The 25,327-nt window shown below is 44.7% G+C and overlaps 1 protein-coding gene across 2 annotated transcripts; it reads right to left on the bottom strand.

Annotated features, from left to right (window-relative positions):
• Nucleotides 1-629: 629 nt before the first annotated feature.
• On the bottom strand, nt 630-25,313 carry gtf2e1 (general transcription factor IIE, polypeptide 1, alpha). 2 transcript variants are annotated; one of them, XM_035410976.1, is made up of 5 exons: nt 25,212-25,313; nt 23,098-23,626; nt 6,602-6,803; nt 2,093-2,349; nt 630-1,418 (listed from the first exon to the last, which is right to left on the bottom strand). In XM_035410976.1, the coding sequence occupies exons 2-5, from the start codon at nt 23,540-23,542 to the stop codon at nt 964-966; spliced, it is 1,359 nt and encodes a 452-aa protein (XP_035266867.1). In that variant the 5' UTR covers nt 23,543-23,626; nt 25,212-25,313; the 3' UTR covers nt 630-963. The 2 variants fall into 2 exon arrangements, with proteins under 2 accessions (XP_035266867.1, XP_035266866.1); XM_035410975.1 differs by having other exon boundaries at nt 25,155-25,307.
• Nucleotides 25,314-25,327: the final 14 nt, after the last annotated feature.

Raw genomic sequence — 25,327 nt, 5'->3', positions numbered from 1 at the left:
CCTCAGGCTCAATGTTATCCGCTTTTCTCCCTTTCAGCTTTTCAAGGAAGGAAGGAAAGAACAAATAAAGGAAAGATAAATTGATAGTAATGAGGGGGAATGAACGCGAGCAAGAATGCCATGTGCGGAATGACCTGACTAAAAAAAAAAAAAAAAGCATTAACTGTCTCCAAAGAACGTTGTTTCAGAAACCGAGCTTTACATTCTGAACACTGAAAGCAGCACATGGGCAAAGTAAACAGCCCTGGGGGAGCGGGGGAGGGAATCGGGGAAGTGTTACGTGGAACGCCATTTTCTACCAAACGAGCATAGCGTGACCTGGGCCTGGCTTTGGCTTTCTTAAATCTCGGTGTATGAACACATGTAGACCACACAGAGCACACTCCCCCTCATCAGTCAGAAGCCTGAAAACCTGAAATGTGACCATGAGAATGAGTCATTAAACACTGGCAACGAGAAATAAAATCTGTAAGACACTGCTGGATAAAATCACAAAATGGTGTGTTTCAGTGCATTTCTAGAAAATTGCTAGCAAAGAAAGCACACATCTTCTGGATCTTCCACAGCGTTGGGTTCTTTCTCCCTCCGTGTGAACAGTATACACCACGTAGACCCCCGTCTGTATATTATATACAATATAAGAGACACTCACTTCACAAAGAAACGGGGGAGGGGGGTGTGTTTTAGAAACGATTACCCAACAGCCACGTTTGTGCCCATCAGAGATGGGAGTGGTTTGAGTGAACGTGTCCAGAAATACCGCACAACGGAATGTTAACTCAGCTGCTTCTGCAAAAATAAACAGCGGTCACTTTGGCTGTAATGGTCATCAGTCACAGAGAGACAGACAGACAGACAGAGCGAGCGAGAGCAAGAGTGAGAGAGAGACACACACAGAGCAAGAGAGGGAGAGAAAGAGAGAGCAAGAGGGACAGAGAGAGCGAGAGAAAGAGAGAGAGGAGTTCAGAAGAACATGTTCTGGAAAAGGTTGCGGCCCATCTCGATGTAGGCCTCCTTCTCCTGCGGGCTCATCTGCTCCACCAGCTCGGGCCGCTGGCTGACGTCGTGGTAGGAGAACGGCCTCCCGCCCACCAGCACCGTGGGCTCCTCCTCGCCCACCTCCTCGAACTCGTCCTCCTCCTCGTCCTCCACCTCCTCCTCCCTCGGCCCGCCGCGGGGGGGCGGGCGCGGCGGGGAGTCCTCGTCCGATTCGCTGGTGTCGCTCTCCGAGTCGCTGGCGTTGACCGTCGAGAGGTGCGCCGACCCCGCCCCGGCCCCGCCGGAGGCCACGCACCCGACCCCGCCCCCCGCGCTCCGCTTCTCGTGGATCAGCAGGGCGCGCATCACTTCCTCGTTCTCGTTGGGCTGCGCCTCGCGCCCGCCGTCTCCCGGGCGATGGGCGCCCATGTCCTCTCCGACTGGAGAGGCAAACGACATTATGTCGTCAGGAACACGGCTTCGCCACGACGACAACACAAGCTCGTTACGCAGCCTGACCGCCAAGAAATAAAGGGCTCCATCTAAGGACGCCATTCTTTATTTATTTCTTTTTTAAACTAAAAACAAAAGACTAAAGGGAGGAAAGAAAACATGCAACAGGATGAGAAATCAGTGAAAGGAAAACTGAGGCGCTATGCCTTCAAAAGCTACATGTGACAAAATGGTGTACACAGTCACCTAACCCACATTATTCATCTACTGTGATGCATATTTCACATCCCAACTTCCATCTGCAGATAGTATGGCTTTGCAACATGAAGCTTTGTAATCTTTAAATACTGTATCATAGTACTTTATCCCCTCTGTCCCTCTCTCACACACACTCTCATTCTCTCTCTCTCTCTCTCTCTCTCTCTCTCTAACAGGCATACATTCATTCTGTGATGCCAAACGAGGGAGAACGAGAGACATGACATTACATTTATCTGGCAGACGCTTTTATCCGAAGTGACGTAGAGTTAGTGCATACCGAAGGTCATTAGAACAACAACAAAACACAGGCCTGATGAGGTACAGTACTCATTTTGTACAGAGACGGAGCGTGTGTACGTGCGTGAGAGAGAGAGAGAGACGGGCGGACGGAGAGCCGTACCGTTGTTGAGGGCGTCGGCATCGCTGTAGGCCCCCTGCACGGTGCTCTCGGTGAGCCACACCGGCCGCTCCCGGGGGGCCTTCCCCTCGCTGGCCTGCCTCCTCTGCTCGTCCGGCTCGTCCATGCTGATCACCACGTTCTGCGTGTACATGTCTGCGTACGTGGAGCCCTTCGACGACCACGCCTCTGGGTGGGCCCCGCCCGCCCCGGGCCCCGCCCCCGCCGCCCCGGCCGCCGACTGCGCCGCCCGGTCCCGGCTGGAGGGAGGGATGGAGGGATGGAGAGGGAGAGGAGGAGAGAGGGGACACACGGGGGGAAAATTAAGGAAATGCAGAAGGAGAGGGAGAAGAAGAAAGAGATATGTGGAGGAGAAGAGAGAGGGCATAGCATGGAGGGGTAAAGAGATGGAAGATGAAGTGTAGAGATGCAGGGGATGGGGAAAGAGATAGAATGGTGGAAGAAAAAAAAATATTAGACAAATCAAAAGCACAAATTTGTGAAAAACCACACTATTTAGAAACAACTTTTAAGGACAACCATATTCCAGTAAACTCCTTTATGACTGAACAGCAACTAAGAAAAATTACAAGACCTCCAGATCAGGAAAACATGTGGGCCTGACTATTTCAAATGAGATGCTTAAATATAGCATCCATTTCCTACAGGAGGCACAACAGCAACTATTTACAGCAGTTCTGAGTCTGGACTACTTCCCTGACAAATAGAACCAATGACTAATAAAACTGATAATTTAAGAACAGGGGCAAATTTGATCCCAGAAATTTAACAAGGCATTCGAGGAACTTTAAACTTCCTTAGCGAGCACAATGTCTTGAGCCAAGAGTCAAATGGGCTTTTTATCAAAACACCGCACAGCAGATCATGTTTATACCCTTCACGCACTAATAAAGGCACTTGCAAACCAAAACAAAACGGAAATGTTTGCCCGTTTTATAGATTTCAAGAAAGCTTTGGGCATGACGGATTGGCTCTGTAAAATTCCTGAAACAGGTGCAGGGGGGAAAACGTATGACACAATAAAATCAATGTAAACAAGACATAAATTTGGAGAAGAAACTGGGCGGGAAGGGCAAATGACTTCCACCAGGGTTGGAGTGTGAGATGGAGCTACAGTTTGAGTCCAACACTTTCCAAACTTTACATTCAATGAATTGCAAAGACTGCTGGGTCAATCTGCTGCTCCTGGGCTCAGTCTAAAAGACAGAAAGTTCATATTCCTGTTTAACCCCTTAAGGTGATGAATCACCAATATGTGATTAGAATGTTCCCGTCTGAGCACTCCAGTGCTGATGTAACGATCACTACTGGAAAATGAAAGCAACAAAGTTCGAGAATACAGACAGGATAACATTCCAGAAAAAATAACTACTCAAAGGGGTAATGCAGATCAACTGGTTCTGTTGTCGCTTGCAGAACAACAGCTTCAGCTGAACTGGACCCTGACCAAAACAAATATGGTATTCAATAAAAAAGGTCCAGGAAACTCTTGCCACTTCACCCAAGAACACACGAACGCTTGTGGAAAATGCGTTATGCACCTACCTAGATCTAAAATTCAGCTCAACCATAGTTTCAACAGTAAATTAACTAAAGGAGAAAACCTGAAGGGTAATGTGGCCATAAAAAAACCCAAATTCAACTACCAGTAACAAATGTGGTTAAAACAGCATTGAGCTGCCGGCTCAGCTCAGACACACATTCTTTTCCCCAAATGGGACAAAAACCAAATTAAAACCCTGCATGCAGAATTCAAAGGAAAACAGACAGCAATAAATGCGAGGCAGGACTAGGCCGATAGCCACTCCTAGTCGACATTCAAAAAGAGGCACACAAATTCTGGATCCGTTTTACAAATACTGACCCCCCTGACTCCTATCATTATAAACCCTGGCTAAAACACAAAGGGATGATTCCAGAAAAAGTCCCCTTAGCCAGCTGGCCATGAGGCTGACATCACCAACATCCATCAACTCCAAGCATCTTCAGAGAAGCACCATAACACCACAGTATGTTAGCGTCACCTAAGCTCCAAAAACGACACAAGCAAAACTCATTATCTATTAGGGCACAAACAAGTAAAATGGTATTCTATGCGGCCGCAAAGAGAGAATATACCCCCCGACGGAATAACTAACCATGGTGAAAAATGTCGAGCGAAAAAAAACACTGACAAAGTACAGACCCTGAGAGCAAAGAAAGGCCATTGAGACTTTGACAAACGTGGCTGCTCAGACAGGGCAGGTTATTCTCACCGTGTCGCCTACAAAAACTGAAAAGTACAGAGAAGTAAGGGCTTTGTACTTCCCCAAAATAAATCACATTTTCCCTGAATTTGAGAGGCTCCGAAAAGAAGCCAGGCTGTCGATCCTCCTGGGAGACACCGGTGGCACAGCACGGGAATACTCTGAGCAGGCTGAGGCGCAGCAAGTCAAGAAATGAGAATTATAATAATTATGACGTACGCTCGTTCATGCATTTCGGTGCTCTTTTTCTTCTTCCCTGTTCCATTCAAACGCACCTAATTTTCTTTCGAGTCAGCCTGTCATATCCAGAATCAATGTTAAAAGAATTAATTATTTATAAGGACCAAAAGTGAGTACCGCGATTCTGGCATTCTCCAAGTAACTTAAACAGTCAGGTCCAAACACTCTCACCCAGGCCCCTGTTAATCTGGTCTGATCTTACGTTACTTATATGCCAAGCTTCTACTCGCTGCTGCAAAGACAGGCCTGTTAAACGCTCACAGAACACGAATGAGACCAGGCTGCTGGTAACCTTTCAGTTACCAGGGCCAAAATCAATTGAGGAGATTTGTCATTTTAAAATCCAGCCTTTTGACCAAGAGCTGCTACAGAAATAAAGCTAAGGACATCCAACGGTGCCAAATCGTATTTGAAAAACTCATCGCGGTTATTTCTGAGAAGTAGACAAGGAAAACACTTCCATGTCAACAGTGGCATTATTGCTTGCTTCAATGCACAAACCTGAGCCAATAGCAATTCAGGAATTGTGTATAGATTAGCATATTGCATCCAGGCATATATATGTCACCGCTACAACAGAACCGGAGAATAGTGAGACATTCTTGTGATCTTCCCCTTAATATAAGGCATGCTTGGTTTTCCATACATCTTAATCATCTCATCAAATTTTAACACGTCCAAAATCAACGCGTCAACAATTACAGTTTTAACCCGTTAAAATTTGATTCTACTTGCCTAAAGATTCTATTTGTCTATTTATTGATTCTATTAGTCTTTGCACAGCAATTTTTTTTGTCTTGGCAACGGGTTAAAAAATAGCCACGGCGAGACTTAGTTTTTCAGATGTTTTGCCACTGGTGGCATTGACATCATTGTCGTTCCACATGAAACACACCGCACAAAAACACCGTATTGAATAGAATGCAGACTTAAGTGTCGCTGGTGACTGATTTGATGTCTGAATGGACACGTAAGTGCAGAGATCAGCAACCCTGATCCTGGAGATCCACGGCTTCTACAGATTTGTGTTTTCAGCCTGAAATAAGGGGCCACAGCGGAGGTAATTAAAAGCTGAAAACGGCAGCCCCTCAGGCTCCGAGTTCATGAGGAGTTGTTGATCAATAGTAGCACGTAAGCGATAACAATGGTGATAACAGCAGTCTATGATTAATATACAGTGCTGTTGAAGGGTATGATAACAGTGATGTAATAAAGTGCGGGTGTCCGAATGGTGAAGCGTTATTAGTGGATGCGACGACTGAATGCAGACTAACAGCACTGTATGACTGAATCCCAATTAGCAGCGGTATACACCATGACTGAATCCCGATTAGCAGCGGTATACACCATGACTGAATCCCGATTAGCAGCGGTATACACCAGGACTGAATCCCGATTAGCAGCGGTATACACCATGACTGAATCCCGATTAGCAGCGGTATACACCATGACTGAATCCCGATTAGCAGCGGTATACACCATGGCTGAATCCCGATTAGCAGCGGTATACACCATGACTGAATCCCGATTAGCAGCGGTATACACCAGGACTGAATCCCGATTAGCAGCGGTATACACCATGACTGAATCCCGATTAGCAGTGGTATACACCATGACTGAATCCCGATTAGCAGCGGTATACACCATGGCTGAATCCCGATTAGCAGCGGTATACACCAGGACTGAATCCCGATTAGCAGCGGTATACACCATGACTGAATCCCGATTAGCAGCGGTATACACCATGACTGAATCCCGATTAGCAGTGGTATACACCATGACTGAATCCCGATTAGCAGCGCTATACACCATGACTGAATCCCGATTAGCAGTGGTATACACCATGACTGAATGTCGATTAGCAGTGGTATACACCATGACTGAATCCCGATTAGCAGTGGTATACACCATGACTGAATCCCGATTAGCAGCAGCGTATGACCGAACGGTGAATGGAGAGGACAGAGCCGAGAGAGCGCGCCCGGTGGGGGGGGGGGGGGGACACCTCTGCTTGAGGGCGGGGATCTCGGCGGGCTCGGGCTCCAGCAGGTCGTGGGACAGGTTGACGTCCTCGGTCTCGCGCAGCAGCACGTAGATGGGCTCGATCTGCTCGTTGAAGCGGGCCACCAGCGTCCGGGCGTCCTTCTTGGGCAGGGCCGACTCGTCCTCCTCCACCTCCGTCTGACAGAACGTGCAGCGGAACGTCCCTGCACAGAGGAAGGCGGAGGGAGGAGGGAGAGACGGGGAGGGGGAGAGGGGGGGAAGGAGGAAGAGGGAGGGAGAGAAGGGGAGGGGGAAGGGAGAGCAGATAAGGGGAGGGGGGAGAGGACGAGGATGGGGGGAAAAGGAGGAGGAAAATGGAGGGAGAGAGGGGGGAGGAGGAAAAGTGAGGGGGGGGGAGGAAAAGGGGGTCAGAAAGTCATTAATAATGAATCAATGAAGCCGATTAATATATAGGGAGTCAGAAGGGCCGTTTGCCCTGGCTGGGACATGAATGAATTGCTCATGCATTCTCACTCAGATCAATGGCCTCAGAGAGCATCTCCCTCCAAAGGGAGCTCAGAAAAGCAATACAAAGCAGCCCAACACCAGAATGTGCATGAGAGGATGCAAGAGTGTGCGTGTGTGTGTGCGTGCACGTGTGTGTGTGTGCATTTTTCACATTCCTGTTGATTAGGACAAATCAGAAACTTCACCCCCGATCAACGCAAATGTTAAAGAGTCGCAGGAGATGGTGGGCTCGCTGTGCTCGAGAGCGTTAGCGGCCGCACGCTAACGCGCGTCAGAGAAGGCAGCGCAACCCGAGCGTCAGGCTCCCAGCCCCCCTGTAAGGGACCCGAGCCGGAGCGTCCAGAGCGCCAGCCCCCGGAAGGGCCCCGGGGGGGACCCAGTGACCGCCGTCCCCCTGTCCCGCCGCTCCCCGCTTAACCATCCGTCCACAGCACCAGGGACACGGGCTCGCCCCTGACTCATCCGTCATCTCTCTGGAGGACACCAGGAGCGGGGAGAAGGACGGGCCCTGCAGGGCCGTCACACAGGCCTGCCCAAGGCCCCCAATAAATCATGAATGACAGGAATGGTAATCATTATAATAATCACCACAGCCATTAGGCTTTTCTTTTATGCGTCCTCTACTTCACAATACATACATAAATAAACAAATATATAAATAAGTAATGAAAGTGAAAAAATAACTCAAGCTATTGCTTTTCGAAGCATCTTAGGTCTACAATGAACATCCCTTGTATTTAGGCCTATACTGACTCTCTTCGCCCCACATACTTAAAAGGCCGTAACCTTGGTATTCGCCACTGGACTGAGCCGTCGTCCTCCGTTTAACTTCTTTTAACATTTACAATTACCAGCGGAGAGAGGTTGTGCATGCGATATGTGTTACGCGTTATTCAAATGCGAAAAAAGTATGAGAATATCGCATTACGTATGACGTGCGAATCGGAATGAGTGGGAAATGAAGATGTGTGTTTAGATGACAGTCGCAATGGCAGATATCTGACTCCTATCGGATTTATTTTCACAAATTAATGTGGCCCGAAAACGAATCTGAATATCTCTGATTCCATGAGCTGTTACCAGCTTACGCGTTCATAGTACACGTGAGCAAAAAATTGGAATTGGGTCACTTTTACCAGGCGGTGTAAACGTACTCTCTCATAAAAAACACGTTTTCAACGTACAAAAATGCAAAGTTACACATACAAGACCAGTCCAGGCCTGCCATTAAAAGTATTGATATCAAAATGACGCCAAGTTACGGTACTACAAACAATAGCTATCTTGCCTCACCAAAATTAAATAAGATGTATTCCAAAGCAATGCTACCCAATATTTCCTCAATTCTTTCAAGTCACTTGGCCCTGTGTGTATAAGCATGCACTACATGGACAGGCCAAACATAGTGTGGATGGCTCTCTCACAGTCAAGATTGATTGAATAGGCGTGTATATGTCCAATTTGTATTGGTATGTATGTATTTCGCTGCCCAGCCTTTGTGTTGCGTGAAGTATGTTTCTTGGTATAAGTGTGTGTCCGTAAATGTGAATGTAACATGCTGCGAGGGAAATGTCCCCATGGGGATAAAGTAGTTCTCTATGTATGTACAATATGTATTTTACATGCAGTATTTATTGTACGTAGCAAATATACAATAACTTGTACATGTACTCAAATTCAGATCAGAAGCAAGTATAAACATGTTTTCTGGAGAAACATGCTTCCTGTAGTTACTCAGCAGCAGTTTTGTAGATGAATTTCAATGTGTTCCATGAGGCAATTCAAAATATTTGACTCCTTGATCTGACACAAAGTTTGCATGACATTGTAAAATGGTAAGATTACAAAACAAAGGGCCAAGTGACTTGAAAGAATTGAGGAAATATTGGGTAGCATTGCTTTGGAATACATCTTATTTAATTTCGGTGAGGCAAGATAGCTATTGTTTGTAGTACCGTAACTTGGCGTCATTTTGATATCAATACTTTTAATGGCAGGCCTGGACTGGTCTTGTATGTGTGAGTAACTTGGCATTTCTGTACGTTGAAAACGTGTTTTTTTTATGAGATATCATTTCTTTTTGCAAAGCGTTTTATTATCAGAGTGAGAAATGCGAAGTGACCCTGTAAGAAACGGTTGTGGATTATGGCTATCCTTGTGTGAATTTGTACAGTCTGATGAGCGTGTACTGTTTAGCAGTTTCGGTTTGCTATATATGTAAAACAGTGGCTGTGACAAAGGGTGCGGTGGCGTAAGTGTAAACGGAACAGAAACGCAGGTGAAAAATGGCCAGTGTATGTACTCACGGATTTGATGGCCATCCAACGAGCCTTGATTGAGAAAAGAATCAGCAAGCCCGTAGAATTAGAGCTGCCTAGGTCGCAACTTGTGTACCCTGCTGTCCTGCTCCGTTGTCTGTTATTTCGTGGAGATGCACTTTTAGTGTTTGTAAGGTTTATAAGGCATTTTGATAGGCTTATCTGCAGGTGGGAATCCTCTTCGCTGTTTTGCTAAGCTAGAACCGGAAAACTTGATAGTGGAGAATAGGAGCAGACGCATATGTCCCAGTAGGCTTTGCATATGAGAAAATAACAACAGTGTGAGAGAAATTAGGATGAAATGATGAAATTACGTAGTTCAATGGGGATTTGCAGAACGTACATTCATCGTAATTGTTTGTATGTGGCTAGATAGAGAAGAGGGCGAGGTAACATGAATGTAGAAACGTGGCGTTTGCTGATAAGAAGGTTTTGTGCGGTAGCCAAGTGAAGAAATATAGTTAGTAGAAATGGCACAGTGGTGAACCGGTGTAACTTTTTAATAAAAGGAATACATTTGCCGTCATGAAATGCATATGGGTGGCCGTGAGTGAGTTTTGGTAAAGCAAATATAAGCGTAAGAAAACGTTAGTGTAAAAGAGGAAATGATCTGCCTGAGAGCGAGTCGGGATTCAAGCCTTAAACCGGAGGTTTACCAGTCTGTGACTTCGTTAGTGCAGCACCATGACATAGCTATGCAATGCGTGAAATATCATTAGCAAAGAACACAGGCCAGTAAGCACAGAAGAGCTCCCGTTGAATCCATATGGCTTTGCAATATTGTAGCCGGTTAATAACTGAGTGTGCAGACGGTACATCATAATGCAGTGTATACGTTCGATGAACAGCGGGTAGATATGGTGCAAAAGCAATAACTGAGAAGTAGTAGACAATCATTAGTGAGGGTAAAAGCAGGTTAAAGAAACGTGTCCCTAGCTGGGCTTGAACCTAAGACCCTATGTTCCCAAGACTGTAACCTTACCCACTAGGCCACAGGCAGATTAGCTGTTTAAACTGGAAATGTTTCAGAGTAAAAAGGTATGGGTATTTTGCGTGTGTATGCGAGTTTTTGATTGGGTCGTGAGGGTGAGGATTTGGCTGATGTCGGTAAAATGTCCAATGGGGAGACATGTTGTTAGTGGGATAAGCAGCAGGAAAAATAAGAATGAGAAGAAAGAGAAGAAGGAGAAAACGCAAAATCCCCTTAGTTTGGGGCTTTATAGTGTGGACATGTGAAGTTGTTTATGAAATCTGTCTGTTGAAATGGGGTCAGAATGTACAGAATTTAATGTTTTTAAGGGCTGAGTGTCTGTGACTGTTGTGGTTATTTCTGTGGGGAACCCTGAAAAGTGCCAAACTCTCAGTGCTGTATAGGTATGGGGCATGCCCCCGCCAAGGCGTAACTGGGCAGGATGGCATACCTGCCATCCCAACAAAGATGGACTGGTATTTCAAATCATTTTGTATCGAAAATTCTGCGACTGTCAAGACCACATATTTGAATGACAGAATTCAAGCTTTCATCTCCCGTACCCCCCCCAACCTCCCCACCCCCTCCCCCCCCCCCCCCCCCCCCCCCCCCCCCCCCCACACACACAAGCAGCACACAAAGCCACAATTCCCACAGCTAATGACTCACCGAATCACACAATGTGTGCTGGACCTATTAAACCGCAACGTAACAGCAGAACTGCGTAGGTATAGGCTATATGCTGTAAGAGGGACTACATTCGTATACATACTTTTAAAAAAACCAGCTTTCACCCAATCTCAATTGAAAATGATCCAAATGGAAGCCAAGCGGCACTTTGGGAAATACCCAGAAAACAAATGCAACCAAGAAAAAAAAGTAATAATAATAACAATTAGTTTCCCATTCATTCAGTGTCACTTTGACAAATTCTAAAAGCACTTTACCGCACTGTAGTCAAAATAACACGTACAGCCAGTGACATTTTGTAGTAGAAAAGGGGCGCCGCAGGCATTGGGTCGATCGACACAAGACCCTTCAGAAAATCGCGTGCGCGCAGACTTGTGAAGTGACAGCCCCCCACAGCAGACGTGGGGGGGGGGGATGGATAAGCAAGTCGATGACAAAATGGAGGGGGGGGGGGGGGGGAAACACACAAAAAGGCCGATTGCATCGCTTCCTAAATATAGAAGCCCTGAAGTGCAGCCGAAGGGGAGCCGATTCTTTTCTTCCTTGCCCTCAAAGGCAGAACTTTCATAACGTTTCATCTGAGCCCACGCAAGGTACAGCGTCACATATACCTGGATGTACGGACGGACAAATGGGTGGTGGGGGGGGGGGGGGGGGGTTGTGTCAGCACCCCTTCACTCCTACAAACGGTGCTCTAACTGAAACGAAGGCAAACCGAAGCGCAAAAGCTTTGGGTTTGTGTGGGATCGCCCCAGGTTCAAGAGGCCACTTGGCTCGACATTTCCCCCCCCCAAAGGAGAGGACCCTTTACATTACAGATCCTTATGTTCACATAAAAACATATGGCTGGATACAAAAGTACTGGGACAGCTGTGTCAAACTGGTTGTCGATTTTTTTGACTCGACTGAATGGCATTGTCGTAATACAGTTCAATGTCTGTTTAAAACACACGTAAAATAAATGCAGACATTGTGTATTTTGCCTTATAGTCAATGCTTTCAAAATGCAAATTTGATAAGTACAGAGGGAAAGCAACGAACTTGACACAGCCGTTCTAACACTTTTGCATTTAACTGCAGAGGTGAGAGACAGGCTACAATCCTCTGATATTATGACGCTACAAGATAATATGCGTAATTGTGCTCAATATAGCACGATCCTTTGAGAGGCAACAGACGAAGCAGGAAAAGCTTTTCGTAGACAGAACTGCATATTAATTAAAAAAGAGAAACGGACGTATGACTCATATTAATAACATTTTTAGAGGTTGCTCATAAAGAGAAGCTGCCATATGCTCGATGTCACAGGATGGAAACATAAAAAGCACTTTGTCTGTAATTGCACACGCTGTCTTTCTGCTATCAGAAGGTAATCACAGGTTGCACGCCGAACAAAGTGGATCAAAAAAAAATGCGGCTCGTCCAATCAGAATCCAGGGCTATTAGCAGACTGTGTTCCAGAACATTCGGAAGCAGCAATCCTGAAATCAGTTTTCACAGCTTCAAAAACATGGAAGTCGGTCTATATTTTGGACCTTATAATATAAAAATCTTTACAGGTGCTTCAAAAACTCCTCCAGCTCAGGGTTCGGCAATCGCCTGGATCATCAACACATCGTACCGCCCGGTTGGGAGTGGGTGGGTGTTTGGCTCTCATGAATGACAGGTCACTTTTTGCTATTTTTATAAACAGTCTAGCCTAGTTAGTCAAATTAATACTTTTTATTTTATTCTATTATTAGGAAATAGCCTAATTATATAGGCCTAATATGCGCCAATTACAGGATTCAAGGTATGGGACATCTGCTATACAGAAAATAAAAACTAATGGAGAGAACAGCATACAAGAGCTCAGAACACGACTTTATTCCTTCAAGTCCGATACCATCTAAATTATCGCACATGACAGTCAGGATTTATAAAGCTACAGGGCGAACAGGCCAGGTGTTAGCCTAGCAATCAATCAGTCAAATCATTCCCTAATTCAGTTCTAGGTCCTATATTACCTAATTAAACAACAGAACAAACAGCCCCCCCCCCCCCCCCACTTGCAATATGTAAGACAAATGATCTTACTCTGGTGAACATGGTGGAAGATAGTGCCTTTTCATTTAGGAATACGGTCTATATTTAACGAAGGGGCCAGTCCCTTCGAGCAATGGCAGCCAGCACCACTGCAGTCACCTGTTCATTTTTGCACACAGTGAAATTATGGATTGGATGTCAGTTCTAAAACTTAGCACGCATAGGCCTAACACTTCTGGAGAGGTTATGCCTAAAAACAGAAAATATTACTCAACACAGGACCATGCTTCTCAAGAAATTTAAAATGCCATACCGATTTACAAAAAAAAAAAAATTACAATAAAATCTAGCCCCCAAAAACCGTCAAAAAGTCGACTAAGAGTGGAGATCGCCAAAACCTCACAATGAGTCCTGATCGCTCAAAGCGTCATTGATCGGGAAAACCCTACTCCAGCTTTTTACCGTGAGGTGTGAAGAGTGCTCTCGGGGTGTGAAGAGCAGAGGTGGGAAGTATATGGGTTAGAAGGCAAGTCTTGCTGTGTGTGTTTCTCCCACCCATGAACTCCGCCAGCTGATTACACCAATTAGTTCTACCTTCTGGCTGCAGAATTATGCTAATTAGCTAATCCAGGCGACTAGAACACTAGTGGCTGTATCTGGTGGGCTTCGAGACACAATGATACCACAACCACAATAATGGATAAATCCTAGTTCAAATGTGATGACAGTATCACCAAAAATGAGTATTCTGCATTCTTTTTTTAAAAAAATTTTTTTTAAGTTAGGCACGTTTCTAAAAAGGCCATTTGGAGACTCCAAACCGACAACTGGAAACCAAATGATATTATTGAACTTTAGTGGTACAAAATACCATATATTTTATACTATATGGTCATGAAAAACTTCTGAAATTGGCTCGCTTTCCCCGTTGTCACTGCTTGGCCAGTACTGGTCAGAGAAGCTTGTAGTTGAGCCCCAGAGTCCATAGAATGTGGAGTTAATAACATTCCTATGTACACAATACTTTCGCTGTGCATGCGTTGGCGAAACAACAAAAATACTAATTCCCCCAGAGAATTTCTCAGCAAACGATGGACATTCTATCGATGATACTCGGAGTTAGCACATTTTGTGGACTAAAAATGACTATGGGCTTTGTTCACTGGATCCTTCGGCGTGATAAGAATATAGACTTTTGTGATTTTTGTAGTCTTAACTTCCAAAAAGCAGAGAACATAAATTCATAGCTCAAACCAATATTCCCTGCCCTCGCGCTCGGTCCTGTAACACCTAGAACATTCCATTATCCGAGAACGTTTTCGACTGCCCAACACACGCCCCCGAGAAAAAACGGCTGGCACACGCCCACGCAGCGCGGGGGCCAGGCCGAGCGATCGGGCCCCTGAGATCCCTAAATCTGTGCAAAGGTTGCGAAGCTCCCCCAGGAGCTTGCATGGAATAAAGTTGGCCAATTCTCCCAAGGATCGGGTTTTCATCTAAACATAAAGAAATGTGAAATCTTGGCACTTAAAGAAACAGAAAAAAAAAACAAAATTGATGATCAGTGCGAACCACATACTATGAACCTGGGCAGAAAAAAAATCCAAAATGAATAATGAAATTGTAAACACAATTATAAATGATTTAATGCATGGCTTGGCAGAGATTTAACACCATTTGGCAGAACTCAGTTAGAAAGAATAGATAATTGTTCATTAATTGATAACTGTTCATTCGAAATTCCAAACTGAACAATTAATATTCTTGATAAACTGCTATATAAAACTTTGTCTGGAAAAATAAACCACGTAAAATAAAGATGTAATCAAAAATAGGATTTGTTATTCAATGAAACTATGAAGAAAAAAATGGATTAAACATGTTTGAAAAAAAATCCTTCTAGTTTTTGGAATATACCAAATTTGTTTTTTTTCAGAAAGGGGGGTTCTAAATTTTCTGTAACTCCACCCACTTGCTATGGGAAAATTACCAGTTAATTAACTGGCAAACTTCCACAGGCAAGCATTGCTTTGCTGGTCCACTCAATTAAAGCACTAGAACTACTCTCCACAGTACTCTCCACTCTCCTTCCTTCAGAACAATAAAAGCATAAAATGCGAGATTGCTGCATATACTGTTTTTACACTAAAATAGAACATTGCAGCTCCTAAAGAATAGACACGTGTAGTGAATGCTATCCTGATGGGATACTGTCCTTCAAATTCCTTTTCAACAGATTTTAAAATGACTATACAAATATTTAGATAACTGAATTTCTTAAGACAAAAATTTTGGTAACATACTCAAAAGATAAATCTTAAATCAGAAAGCAATGGAGTTCCATTTTTTTTTGATTTAAGAGGGAGTTTTTTTCAATGGGGTTTCAAATAGGCCTACATCACTCCTGTTAATTGGAGAAAATGTTGCTCTCTCCCATTTAATTACCACATCACAAACAAAGCTAACTGATAAGCATAAAAGAAAATACGGGCTGTTCAAGGGCGAGAATAACAGATGAAGCAAAAGAACGATCTCGCTCGCCTGGTTCGTCGCCATGCCCACGCCACCCCGCTTTCCTCCGGCTCCGCCCCAAAACGCACGGGCGAGGAGCAGCTTCCTGCCCGGGGGCTGCGGAAAGGCGGGTGACGTCATGATGCAGCAGGGCATTCTGGACCGGGGCCAGGCACGGAGCGGGGGAAAGATGAATACATAAATAAATTACCCTCCGCTCAGTCAATAAAACTTCATTTGTCAGTACTTGTCAACAAAAAGCCAAACAAGGAAGGCCTGCAGCTGGAGCGGGGGGGGGGGGGGGGGGGGTAAGAGGCATTACATGTCGTGGGGAGCGTTAGTCTAGGGCCCTAAACCTGCTCGCATATAGCCGAAGTACTCTTTTGGGGGCGTGTGCACACATACATTAACACATGCACCCATTTTTAATTTTTACAAACAAGTTTTCTGTCTAAAGAAGAAAGAAGACTAGAATGGTCGAGACGTATTACGGAATGTCTTGTAGAGTGCAGGTCGTGGTAGCTATTGCTGTTCGCTGTCCGCTATAACAGGGAACCAATCGTACAGTTTTTCCCCTCAGGCTAACAGTCTAACAAAACACAGATGGAATACTAAATAAGGAGTGACATGAAGTGTACTGGTTATTTTTATTTGCTCTAAACCACAAGCCACGATTGCCCCTATACCAGGCATTATAAAGCTGGCAAGTTGTCAGAAAGTTCTGCAATTACAGAAAATGTCCATCATCACATATTAAACCATCTGGGCCAATCAAAAATATACACTAAAACTGTGTACTGAACTAATATCAAAACACCCCAGAAAAAAAACGCCCTTTCAGGAATTTTATACGCCCTTTAATAGTAACAAAGAATTTTACACAATATGGCAGTTCATGAAGAGATGCTGTTTAAAGACGAGTGTATTAACGTACAGTTCCCCCCAGGAAAACGGTTAATGGAGGGGGAATTGGGTAAGCAGCAGTGTCGTCGAGTGGTGAGCTGTGGGTGTTCACAGCGTAAAGCCATAACTGATGTACTGAAAATACAATTAAATGATGCCAATTTTGAGTCTGAGGTTTTATAGATTTTTCTCCATCTGCGGAGGAGCTCGTGAATTCAGCGAAGGTGCAGTGCCTCCACTGTTAATACTTGGGGGAAATGCTGCATACTCTAAAAGTGATGAACCAGTAGCTTGAACTGTGGTCTATACAATATATAGTATTATATCTACCCAACCATACTTTTGAGGCCCTTATTCAAGACTGGAGAGCCTCCATATTGCACAATACTTACAAATGAGCACTTTGATTAAGCCTCAAGTGGAATCAGAGGCTGACAGATGTATACACACACACACACACACACACAAGCACACACACATATTCGCACACGCGCACACACACACAACCTGCCAAACACTGCTCCTTTTTGGCAGACGCTCTGTAGAAATAGATTCATGGAGGCTGATAAATTAACTGTGTGGTTCTGGCAGGACGCTGGCAGGGAATTTATGTTGTTTTGGGCTGTGCCATTTCTCCCTTAGCCTCAGGTTCATTATCGGTAATAAGCCTCTGCTGGGGGGAGGGGGGGGAAGGGGGAGAGGCCTGGTGGCAATGTTTGTCCTGTCCACAGCATACTCCAGAGCTGGGGATAAGGCTGCCAGCTTGGACAGAAAATGATATCCGCGGCTCTTGGCCAGTGGTGCCGATGACTAAAGAGCAGGTCGGAAAGGTCCTTATTATTGGGGCAGTCATTGCCATGGCAAGATTCATCATTTGGCCAGGTAGCAGGCAGCAGCTAGCAAGGCAGCTATTGACGGTTCATCAGCGCGTGTCAGCACTGCTTTGTTATCTATGCTAAGTGCCTAAACTACAGCAACGCTAAGCACGGCAGCTAAAATTAGATACGTGCTGCAAGCTGGCTAGCAACCAGAGAACCCTGCAAGGACAGTTCGTGGAAACGGTCCCATAAAACTGGCCATCTGCCCAACATTTAGGAAAAAAGCTGCAATTTACCTCTGTAGCTGAAACAGAAGACGGACCAGAATTACTTTGCAGGTCAAGGTATCCACGCACCGCTGCGCGTTCATTCCGTCGGTCCCTGGTAGTGCCAATACCAGATCCTCTAGACACACCAGATACAGGCTGAACAGCTGGTAGATGCTCTCACAAAAACTCCCTCAGATCTTCAAATGGCTGGCCATCAGAATCCTTGACCTTTACGACATCATTCTGCAGACTTCAGCCACATTCTATAGACTCTCTGGACACTGGGCTCCATTTTCTAAACACTTAAGGTTTGCAGTTAGGTGATGTATGTTCGGCTGATGGATATCGCTACGTTGTCACCAACATTCCATTATCGCTCGGGTCTCACATAAAATGTGTCCATCCGTAACCCATAAGAACGCATCTCTGAAGCGGAGTCCGTAACGGCGTCTTTGTAGTCCTCCTAGTTGGCAGCATGAAGGCACGGAAACATTGTAATTGGGTTCATCAAACTCAACAAATGTGCGGTCTTCCATTTTATTTATTTTAAGGTTAGGCTAGTTGATGGCTTCACACTTCGGTAAAGACAATTGCAGGAGATGAGACTGTTCGATAATACTATTGTCATGACAACTGCTCAATACAGTTTAAGTCTTAACGATGGGCACAACGATTATGGCGACGATGACGAATCGTCCGTTACTCCAGTACAAACTAAAAGCCGTTGTGACCGACCATCAAATGAGAATCACCTGTGGCAATGATCATACATCACCAAACTGAAAACTGGCCTTCAGGCTACATTCACACTGCAGCCAAATCCAATTTGTTTTTTAAATCTGAAATTTAGGCCTGACTGTCCACAATCTTATTTGCAAGTGATAAAATCAGGCAGCGTATTCATTTGTCTTCATATCTACATTGCTTTCCGTGCATTCCCTCTCACCCTTAATACCACAGCAATATAAAGTCACCAGACAACATCAGCGATGAAGGAGGTTGATATGTGCATTTCATTTTATTTAGTTTGTTACTTTTTGGCGTTCCGCATGTGATGTGTTGTGTTGCGAGTGACCAAGAAAAAAAAAAAAAAAACCTTTGAAATCAGACCTGAGCAGTCAGACAGACGTATCTCCAGAAACGCCATTTGAATCGCATGTCAAACCGCATATGTACAGTTCCCTCCAGAACTATGGTAACAGGAAAAGCCTTTCCAGGACTTCACTTCAGCCGCTTTCAGTTGATCCGTTTCCAGGGTTTCTGTCTTCAGTCTCCCCTTCAGTCAGTTAAATGCACTGTTGAATTTAAATCAGTTGACTGACTTGGCCAGCCCAAAACTTTCCACTTGATGCATGCCTTGGTTGCAGAGGCAGTGTGCGCGGAGTCACTGTCCGGCTGCAGGATGAAGCTTCAGCTGAAGTCAGTTTTTTTTTTTTTTTTTTTTTTTGGCAGGCAGTACATAGGCAGACAAAATCTGTCTGCATACCTCCAAATTCATCCTACTCCTGACATCCTCCATTACATCATCAATAAGGATGAGTGAGCCTGTTCCAGTAGCAGCCATACATGTCCAAGCCATGACATTATCTCTGCAATATTTCACAGATGAGGGAAGGTGCTTTCAATCATGGGTTGCTCTTTCCTTTCTCCACACTTCCAGCTTTCCCTCGCTTTTGGTAAAGGTTTATTTTGCTCTCATCTCTCCATAAAACCAGACCTGTACCAGAACTCTTCGAGCTAGTCCCTGCACTTCTTGGAAAATTCTAATCTGGCCTTTCGATTCTTGCGGCTGATGAGAAGTCTGCATCTTGCAGTGTAGCCTCTACAATTCTGCTCTCAAAGTCTTCTGCATAAAGGGGCATGTGATATTGGCCCCCTCCGAAGACTGCTGGTGATGTCACAGACTGTTGCTTTTGGGTTTTTCTACACAGACCATCGGATTCATCTGTCATCAACGGCAGTTGTCTTTCTTGGCCGAACTGTACAGTGTTTGAGTCCACATTGCTTTTGTTGTTTTTCAAAGACTTTCCAAACTGCTGTACTTGATAAACCCAGTTCCTGTGCCATCCTTCTTAATGTAATCTTCTGTCCTCCCATCTCACAGATTAGCTGTTTTGCTGTTTTTCAGCCAAAGCTTGTCTGCTGGCCTTCTTACATGCCTTCTGACTCCAAATGCCATCTCCAAAGATGAAAACAAAGGCTAAAACCAACACTACGACAAAGATCTTTTATGTGTGAACAATCCAAGCAAAACCTCCTGAGCTACAGTTAACACCTGTCAGTTCACCACAAACTTACTTTTGCACATTTGAAAAGGTGGGGGTCAACACAAAAACAGCAGTTTGTGAAGAATGGTAAAACTAATATGCATATACTCTAAATACCATGGAATAAAAGCAGATTGCCTGTACTTTCGTCTCATTCATCTTTTGATCTCAAATACAAATGTCTTAATTATATAACAAAAATAACAAAATTTCACCCATACCTTTGGAGGGCACTGTATGCGGTTTATATCTCATTTTTAAAAATTGGATTTTATACAGTACTTTGCTGCTCAGACTTAATAAACCAATTGGATTCCAATTAGATATGCAAAAAATCAATGTGGCCTGCTAGTGTGAACACAGCCTTACTAAGCTGTCATTCCTACCACTGATGCCTGAAAGATTACGTTGTTATGCACCTCCCAAACAAATGCAACAAGGCCAGAGTGTGTGTGCCTATTAGTTACTGGGAGACGTCACGGGTACGACCGAGCGCGACCGCGCGTTACGGTTCAGGTGTAGTGGCGACCGCGGCGTCCGTCTGGGAGACACGTGCTTGTCGTCTCTCGCTCCGCTCAGTCAATACATGGCAACTAAATAATTCCGCGGGAAATGACGGGAGAGAGGCCGAATCTCGGGTTCGATTAATTATACATGACGCGCCACTGAGAGGCGCATGCAGACCTCCCAGAATACAGCAACCCACAGAAACCAGGGACAGAAACTGAACACAAGAGAAGGTGACCACGGGTCAGGAAAGCTGCTATACGACTGTGAGCATCCATTACATTACTATTATGAGCAGTAACACAGCAGGAAAGAAACTGCAAGCGATAATGGGCTTGTGTACATGGCTCCAGAGAGCAGAAATAGTTTACATTACAGACATACTTCTATACTTAATATATTTATATGACCGTATTCCACATTGGAAAAGACCAATTAAAATTGAAAATGTCACTCAGTCGGATTCGAACCAGACACTTGCTCAACCACTAAAATCCACAACCACTGTACCACAAACAGCCTCTGCATCAAGAAATAATTTCATTTTGCACTGTTTAACATTTAACTACTGACGGTATTGGTCACAACATAGATGTAAACCAGTTACTTTCTTTTACAAAGCGGTCTATCATCAAAACTTAAATTGGGTTTTAAATCCATTTGAAAAAAGCTTCAACAGCAGCTTCTGTACAAATACGTGGGAATGTGTCAACTGACACGCCAATTCACCTATTAATCTCATAATTTAATACGGAATAATAATGACTGGGCAGGTCTATAATTTTAAATGAATTTTCCAAATGACAATTAGACCATGTATATACTATAATTCTGCAGTGCAGCGTTTCATACACCTTCTCTTATAAACTCACAAGGAACTGACGTTCCTCCCCTTTGGGGAAGGTTCTGTCTGAAAGATAGCGTGGTTTATGCTGGGTGGAATATCGCATTAAAAGGCAGGGAATTCACCGACTCAGTCAGTTATCAGGAGACCTTTTTCAACAAAGCGATTGTAAGGGATTGTACTTGCATGAAGGGACAAGAGGATTCCTTTGCAGTCATGTCTATATTGATCATCTGCATGTTTATCTCAGTGAAGCACAGTTATCACCCAGCAGCCACTCCCAGGGCCCACTGGGTGATGTAGTCCTGAGCACTGGGGAGTTGGGAAGGGTGGAACAGAGACCAGAACTTTGAAGGCCAAAGAAAGAAAGATGACTATCTGAAGAGAATAACACCTGCTAACTTGGTCCTCGTGGAGGAGGAGGAGGAGGAGGAGGAGAGTAGGAGTTAGAGGAGTAGGAGGAGGACAAAATGGCTAATGGCTGCAGTTTGCAGCTCCATTAAATTTCTCAATATATGACAGCAGGCAAAAAATCTGTGGAGGGTACAGATTACATGGAGCCTCCGTGTGGCTCCTCCATTAGCACATATATGGATTATGGAGATATGGAGAGCAGGTTTATTTCCCTTAGTCCTTCATTAACTGCACTACACTGCCAGGAGACTCTTGGGCTAATGGGAGGGAGGGGTGTTGAACAGCCTCTCACAGGCCTATCACAGCAACCATGGAGTAACTGTGCCTTAAAGGCTCATCCCTCCACTGTCTCACATGTCCCCTAGCAGTTTATTTTCAACTGGCTGGACAAGCGCACTCTTTCGCCTGAGGTACAGACGATTTTCATGCAAGATACAGGATCTCAAACACTAGTGCACAGATTCCCCCCAACCTGGTCATACAGAGCCACAGAATGCACTGGTTTTTGTAACCAGAATTTACTCTAAAGCAGCTGACTAAACGGTTAACTCTCATTGCCTGCTTTCTTGTACCTGTATTGTTTCCTGATTTATTTATTTATTTATTTTTTTTTTTAAAGTTAAAACAAAAGCTGCAGACCATTCTGCTCTCCAAGGCCAGGGGTGGGGGGCCATACTGCAGAGAGTGAATATGTGGAAATGTAGTGTGGGGGAAGGGGGGGGCTGTGTGCTCTAGACATCACCTGGAAGACAGCAGTGCTGCAGGTGGGAGCGGAGCACAGAATACAACACTGTGGCATGAGGACTTGACAAACCACCGCTGCACTCTATTGCCACCTACTGTCCCCAACATATATCACATCAATCAGAGAGCTCTGAGCCTGTGTTCATAAGCCACTTAAGAGGAGCAGTGCTGATCAGGGCTCCCTGTCTACATCCTAACCGTATCTATGATTATCAAACAGGCAAACCGGATCCTAGATCTGCACTCACATATTTTGAGACACTGTATGAATACAGGCCCTGGCGTCAGACGCAACATCCACTCTTACCTTAGCAATGTTGAAGGCCTGACGCCGTAACACATACAGACAGGCCAACCAAACATGGCGCAGCTCAACAGAGGTTCACCGTGGCAACACACAGGTCTGAACCCAGGGACAGCTAAAGCCATTCTGCCACAGTAGGCAAGATGGTCCACCAAAAAATTCGCCTACTATCCTGAATGCAATGTGTGCATTGTTATTATGTTTACATGTTTACCTCCTTCCTTTAGTACCCCAACCAGACTAGCGCCAACCCAAGTTCACCACCTACATCTCCTCTGCCTAGGGCCGACCCAGTCTGAAGCAATAATCCAACATATCTCAATGAAATATTGGTTATTGCGGTACATTGCAACGCCACTTCAGATCAGATTGCTTTTGTGGCACCGTTACCCCCGCATTCCCTCACCGGTCATGGGGTCAAAGAGCTGGTTGGCTTCCAGGTCCGTGAACGTCTTGGAGCAGCAGGGGCAGCGGAAGGAGGCGCGGTTGGTGGAGTCCCGCTCGTCCGTCTCGATGCGCCGCCGCATGTGGTCCAGCTTGTACTTGACCACGTTGACCAGCAGCCGGTAATTGATGAAGTAGTAGTTGTGGCGCGTGGTCTTGCCGTCGGGCGCCGTCTCCACGCGCATGCGGCACTTGACGAACTTGTCGGCCTTCAGGGTGTTGAGCACGGAGCGCAGCTGCTTGCGGTCGAACTTGAGCAGCTCCAGCATGTCCTCCTCGCGCACGCAGGGGTTGCGGATGAGGATGTCCAGGGCGAGCGCGTGCTCCACCCCGTAGAAGCCCCGCACCACCTGCTTGGCCAGGCGCTTCAGCGCCGCCGGCACTTCCGTCAGAAGCTCCGGCTCCATTGGACGTGCAGAAGACAGCAGGAGGGCAGGCAGGTGTGGGAGGAGGGGGGAGGTTCTTAAAGGATTCTTCTGAGAAATGGGTCCCTGCATTGAGAAGCAGCAGCAGAAAGGGTTTTTAATTTCAGTTCCATGCTTCCAATGGCTGAATAAAAAATGAAACTATCCTGGAGAAGTGGCACACTTCATCAACATGGGGAAAAAATGTGCCTAACAGTTAGGGTTGGGGTAAACTTACTTTTAAATTTATGAAGCGGGGAAAATGTCCACAACGTTCTACGGCAGGAAATTATTTTCACAATTACTCAGGAAATGGTGATTTTCAGACCCTAAATGTCCCTAATTATTTTAAATTGGCATCTTGGTTTTAAAAACATCCAAGTTATCTCCCTCTATTTGAAACATCTAGAGTCTGAAACTCAGTATTTTATAGTTAAACGGGAAAGATCATGTGGGGATTTTCTAAACGAATTCAATTTTCTTTGTATATCGCTTTTTAGAGAGACACGGTCTTAAAGCCCATTTACAGTGCAAATGCAACACAGACAGGACAGGACCAAAAGAAAAAAGGCATGGGATTGAGGGTTTTTTGTTTTAAAAACTCCCCAGTGGGAAGAAATCTCGTGAGAAACCTGGCGGCTACAGAGGGGGAAACCATCCTCCGCTGGAGCAGTAATAGTAATGACAGAATGACTGTTAACAGAGCAAACGATAAAATTGGATGGGCAAGTTAGTCAGGTAGTTCAATTAACCAGTTAAAACGGACAATTAGTTTAATGATGGAATGGAATGTAATCGACCCCAGGCCACGAACAATGCTATGAATACGAGGTGAAACGCTTTACAAACATTATTTAGCCAAGTGTTCTGCGGAAGTATAAACATGAAGTATTGTTTTCATTAAACAACTCGGGTTAGAACTGTCAGTCTGACCAAATTAAGTTCAACTGAAAATAATCTAATGTAGCTAACTACTACCAACCGGGTGATATCAACATGGAATTGAAGGTTTTTTTAGCTCGCTGTCACATATATAAAAACATCACATTCAACTAGATGATCAAGTTTCAATGGAATTTTTTTTTTTTTTGTTAATATGAACCAGTCCAAAATCACAACTTCTGTATATTTTAGCTAAACTGAAGTTACTTCTCCACACTCTAGCTAGTTTTCAAAAACAAAGCTAAAGTTACCCGTTTAAATGTTTATCTCGGTAGCCAACTTTTAACCACTTTCATAAACTAGCTAGAACATGTTAGCTAGCTCAATGGCAGGCATAACTATTTAATGCTAGCTAGCCTACAAACGTTAGGATAAACTACCGAAGTGAACAAGTTCTATTGGCTGAATTAACAGCTAAATACATACGTCTAGACTGATGAAAGCATGAGGTTGTCCAGAGGTGATAGCAAGTGAACGGCATGTTTATTGGGTAGCTAGCTAGCTAGCTAACTACACTACACTACAATGAAACGATAACGTTAGACTAGGTGGCTAGCTGGTTATCTTGTCTGGGACATACGTCGCCAAGCACCTTCACGTGAATTCCGAACCTCCTTTGTGCAATAGTTATGCGTTTAACACAGATCTGAAATCGTTACTGAAGTATACTTGCCTGTAATTCTTCACTTTAAACCCATATAAATGCACTGTGGTAAGTTTCGCTACCTACCACCACAAGAAAATAGTTCGGCGTGTGGACACCGGAAGTTGTATCCCCAAAGCTAGTAATGCAATTTTACTATTCAATTTATATCTGAATTTAATTACAAGTTGACCAATGGAAAA

The sequence above is a fragment of the Anguilla anguilla genome, chromosome 3 (assembly GCF_013347855.1).
Source record: "Anguilla anguilla isolate fAngAng1 chromosome 3, fAngAng1.pri, whole genome shotgun sequence".
NCBI classification, from domain to species: Eukaryota; Metazoa; Chordata; class Actinopteri; order Anguilliformes; family Anguillidae; genus Anguilla; species Anguilla anguilla.
Note: the sequence above shows the minus strand (reverse complement) of the source record. Positions and strands in the feature narration are given on the sequence as shown.

What these genes read in the sequence shown, in the direction of transcription:
- gtf2e1 (XM_035410976.1), bottom strand. Translation starts at nt 23,542, where the DNA reads ATGGAGCCGGAGCTTCTGACGGAAGTGCCGGCGGCGCTGAAGCGCCTG. An exon ending in ATCCCCGCCCTCAAGCAGAG is followed by an intron (nt 2,350 to 6,601) that starts GTGTCCCCCCCC and finishes CCCTCCCTCCAG; the next exon opens with CCGGGACCGGGCGGCGCAGT. An exon ending in TGCCGACGCCCTCAACAACG is followed by an intron (nt 1,419 to 2,092) that starts GTACGGCTCTCC and finishes TTGCCTCTCCAG; the next exon opens with TCGGAGAGGACATGGGCGCC.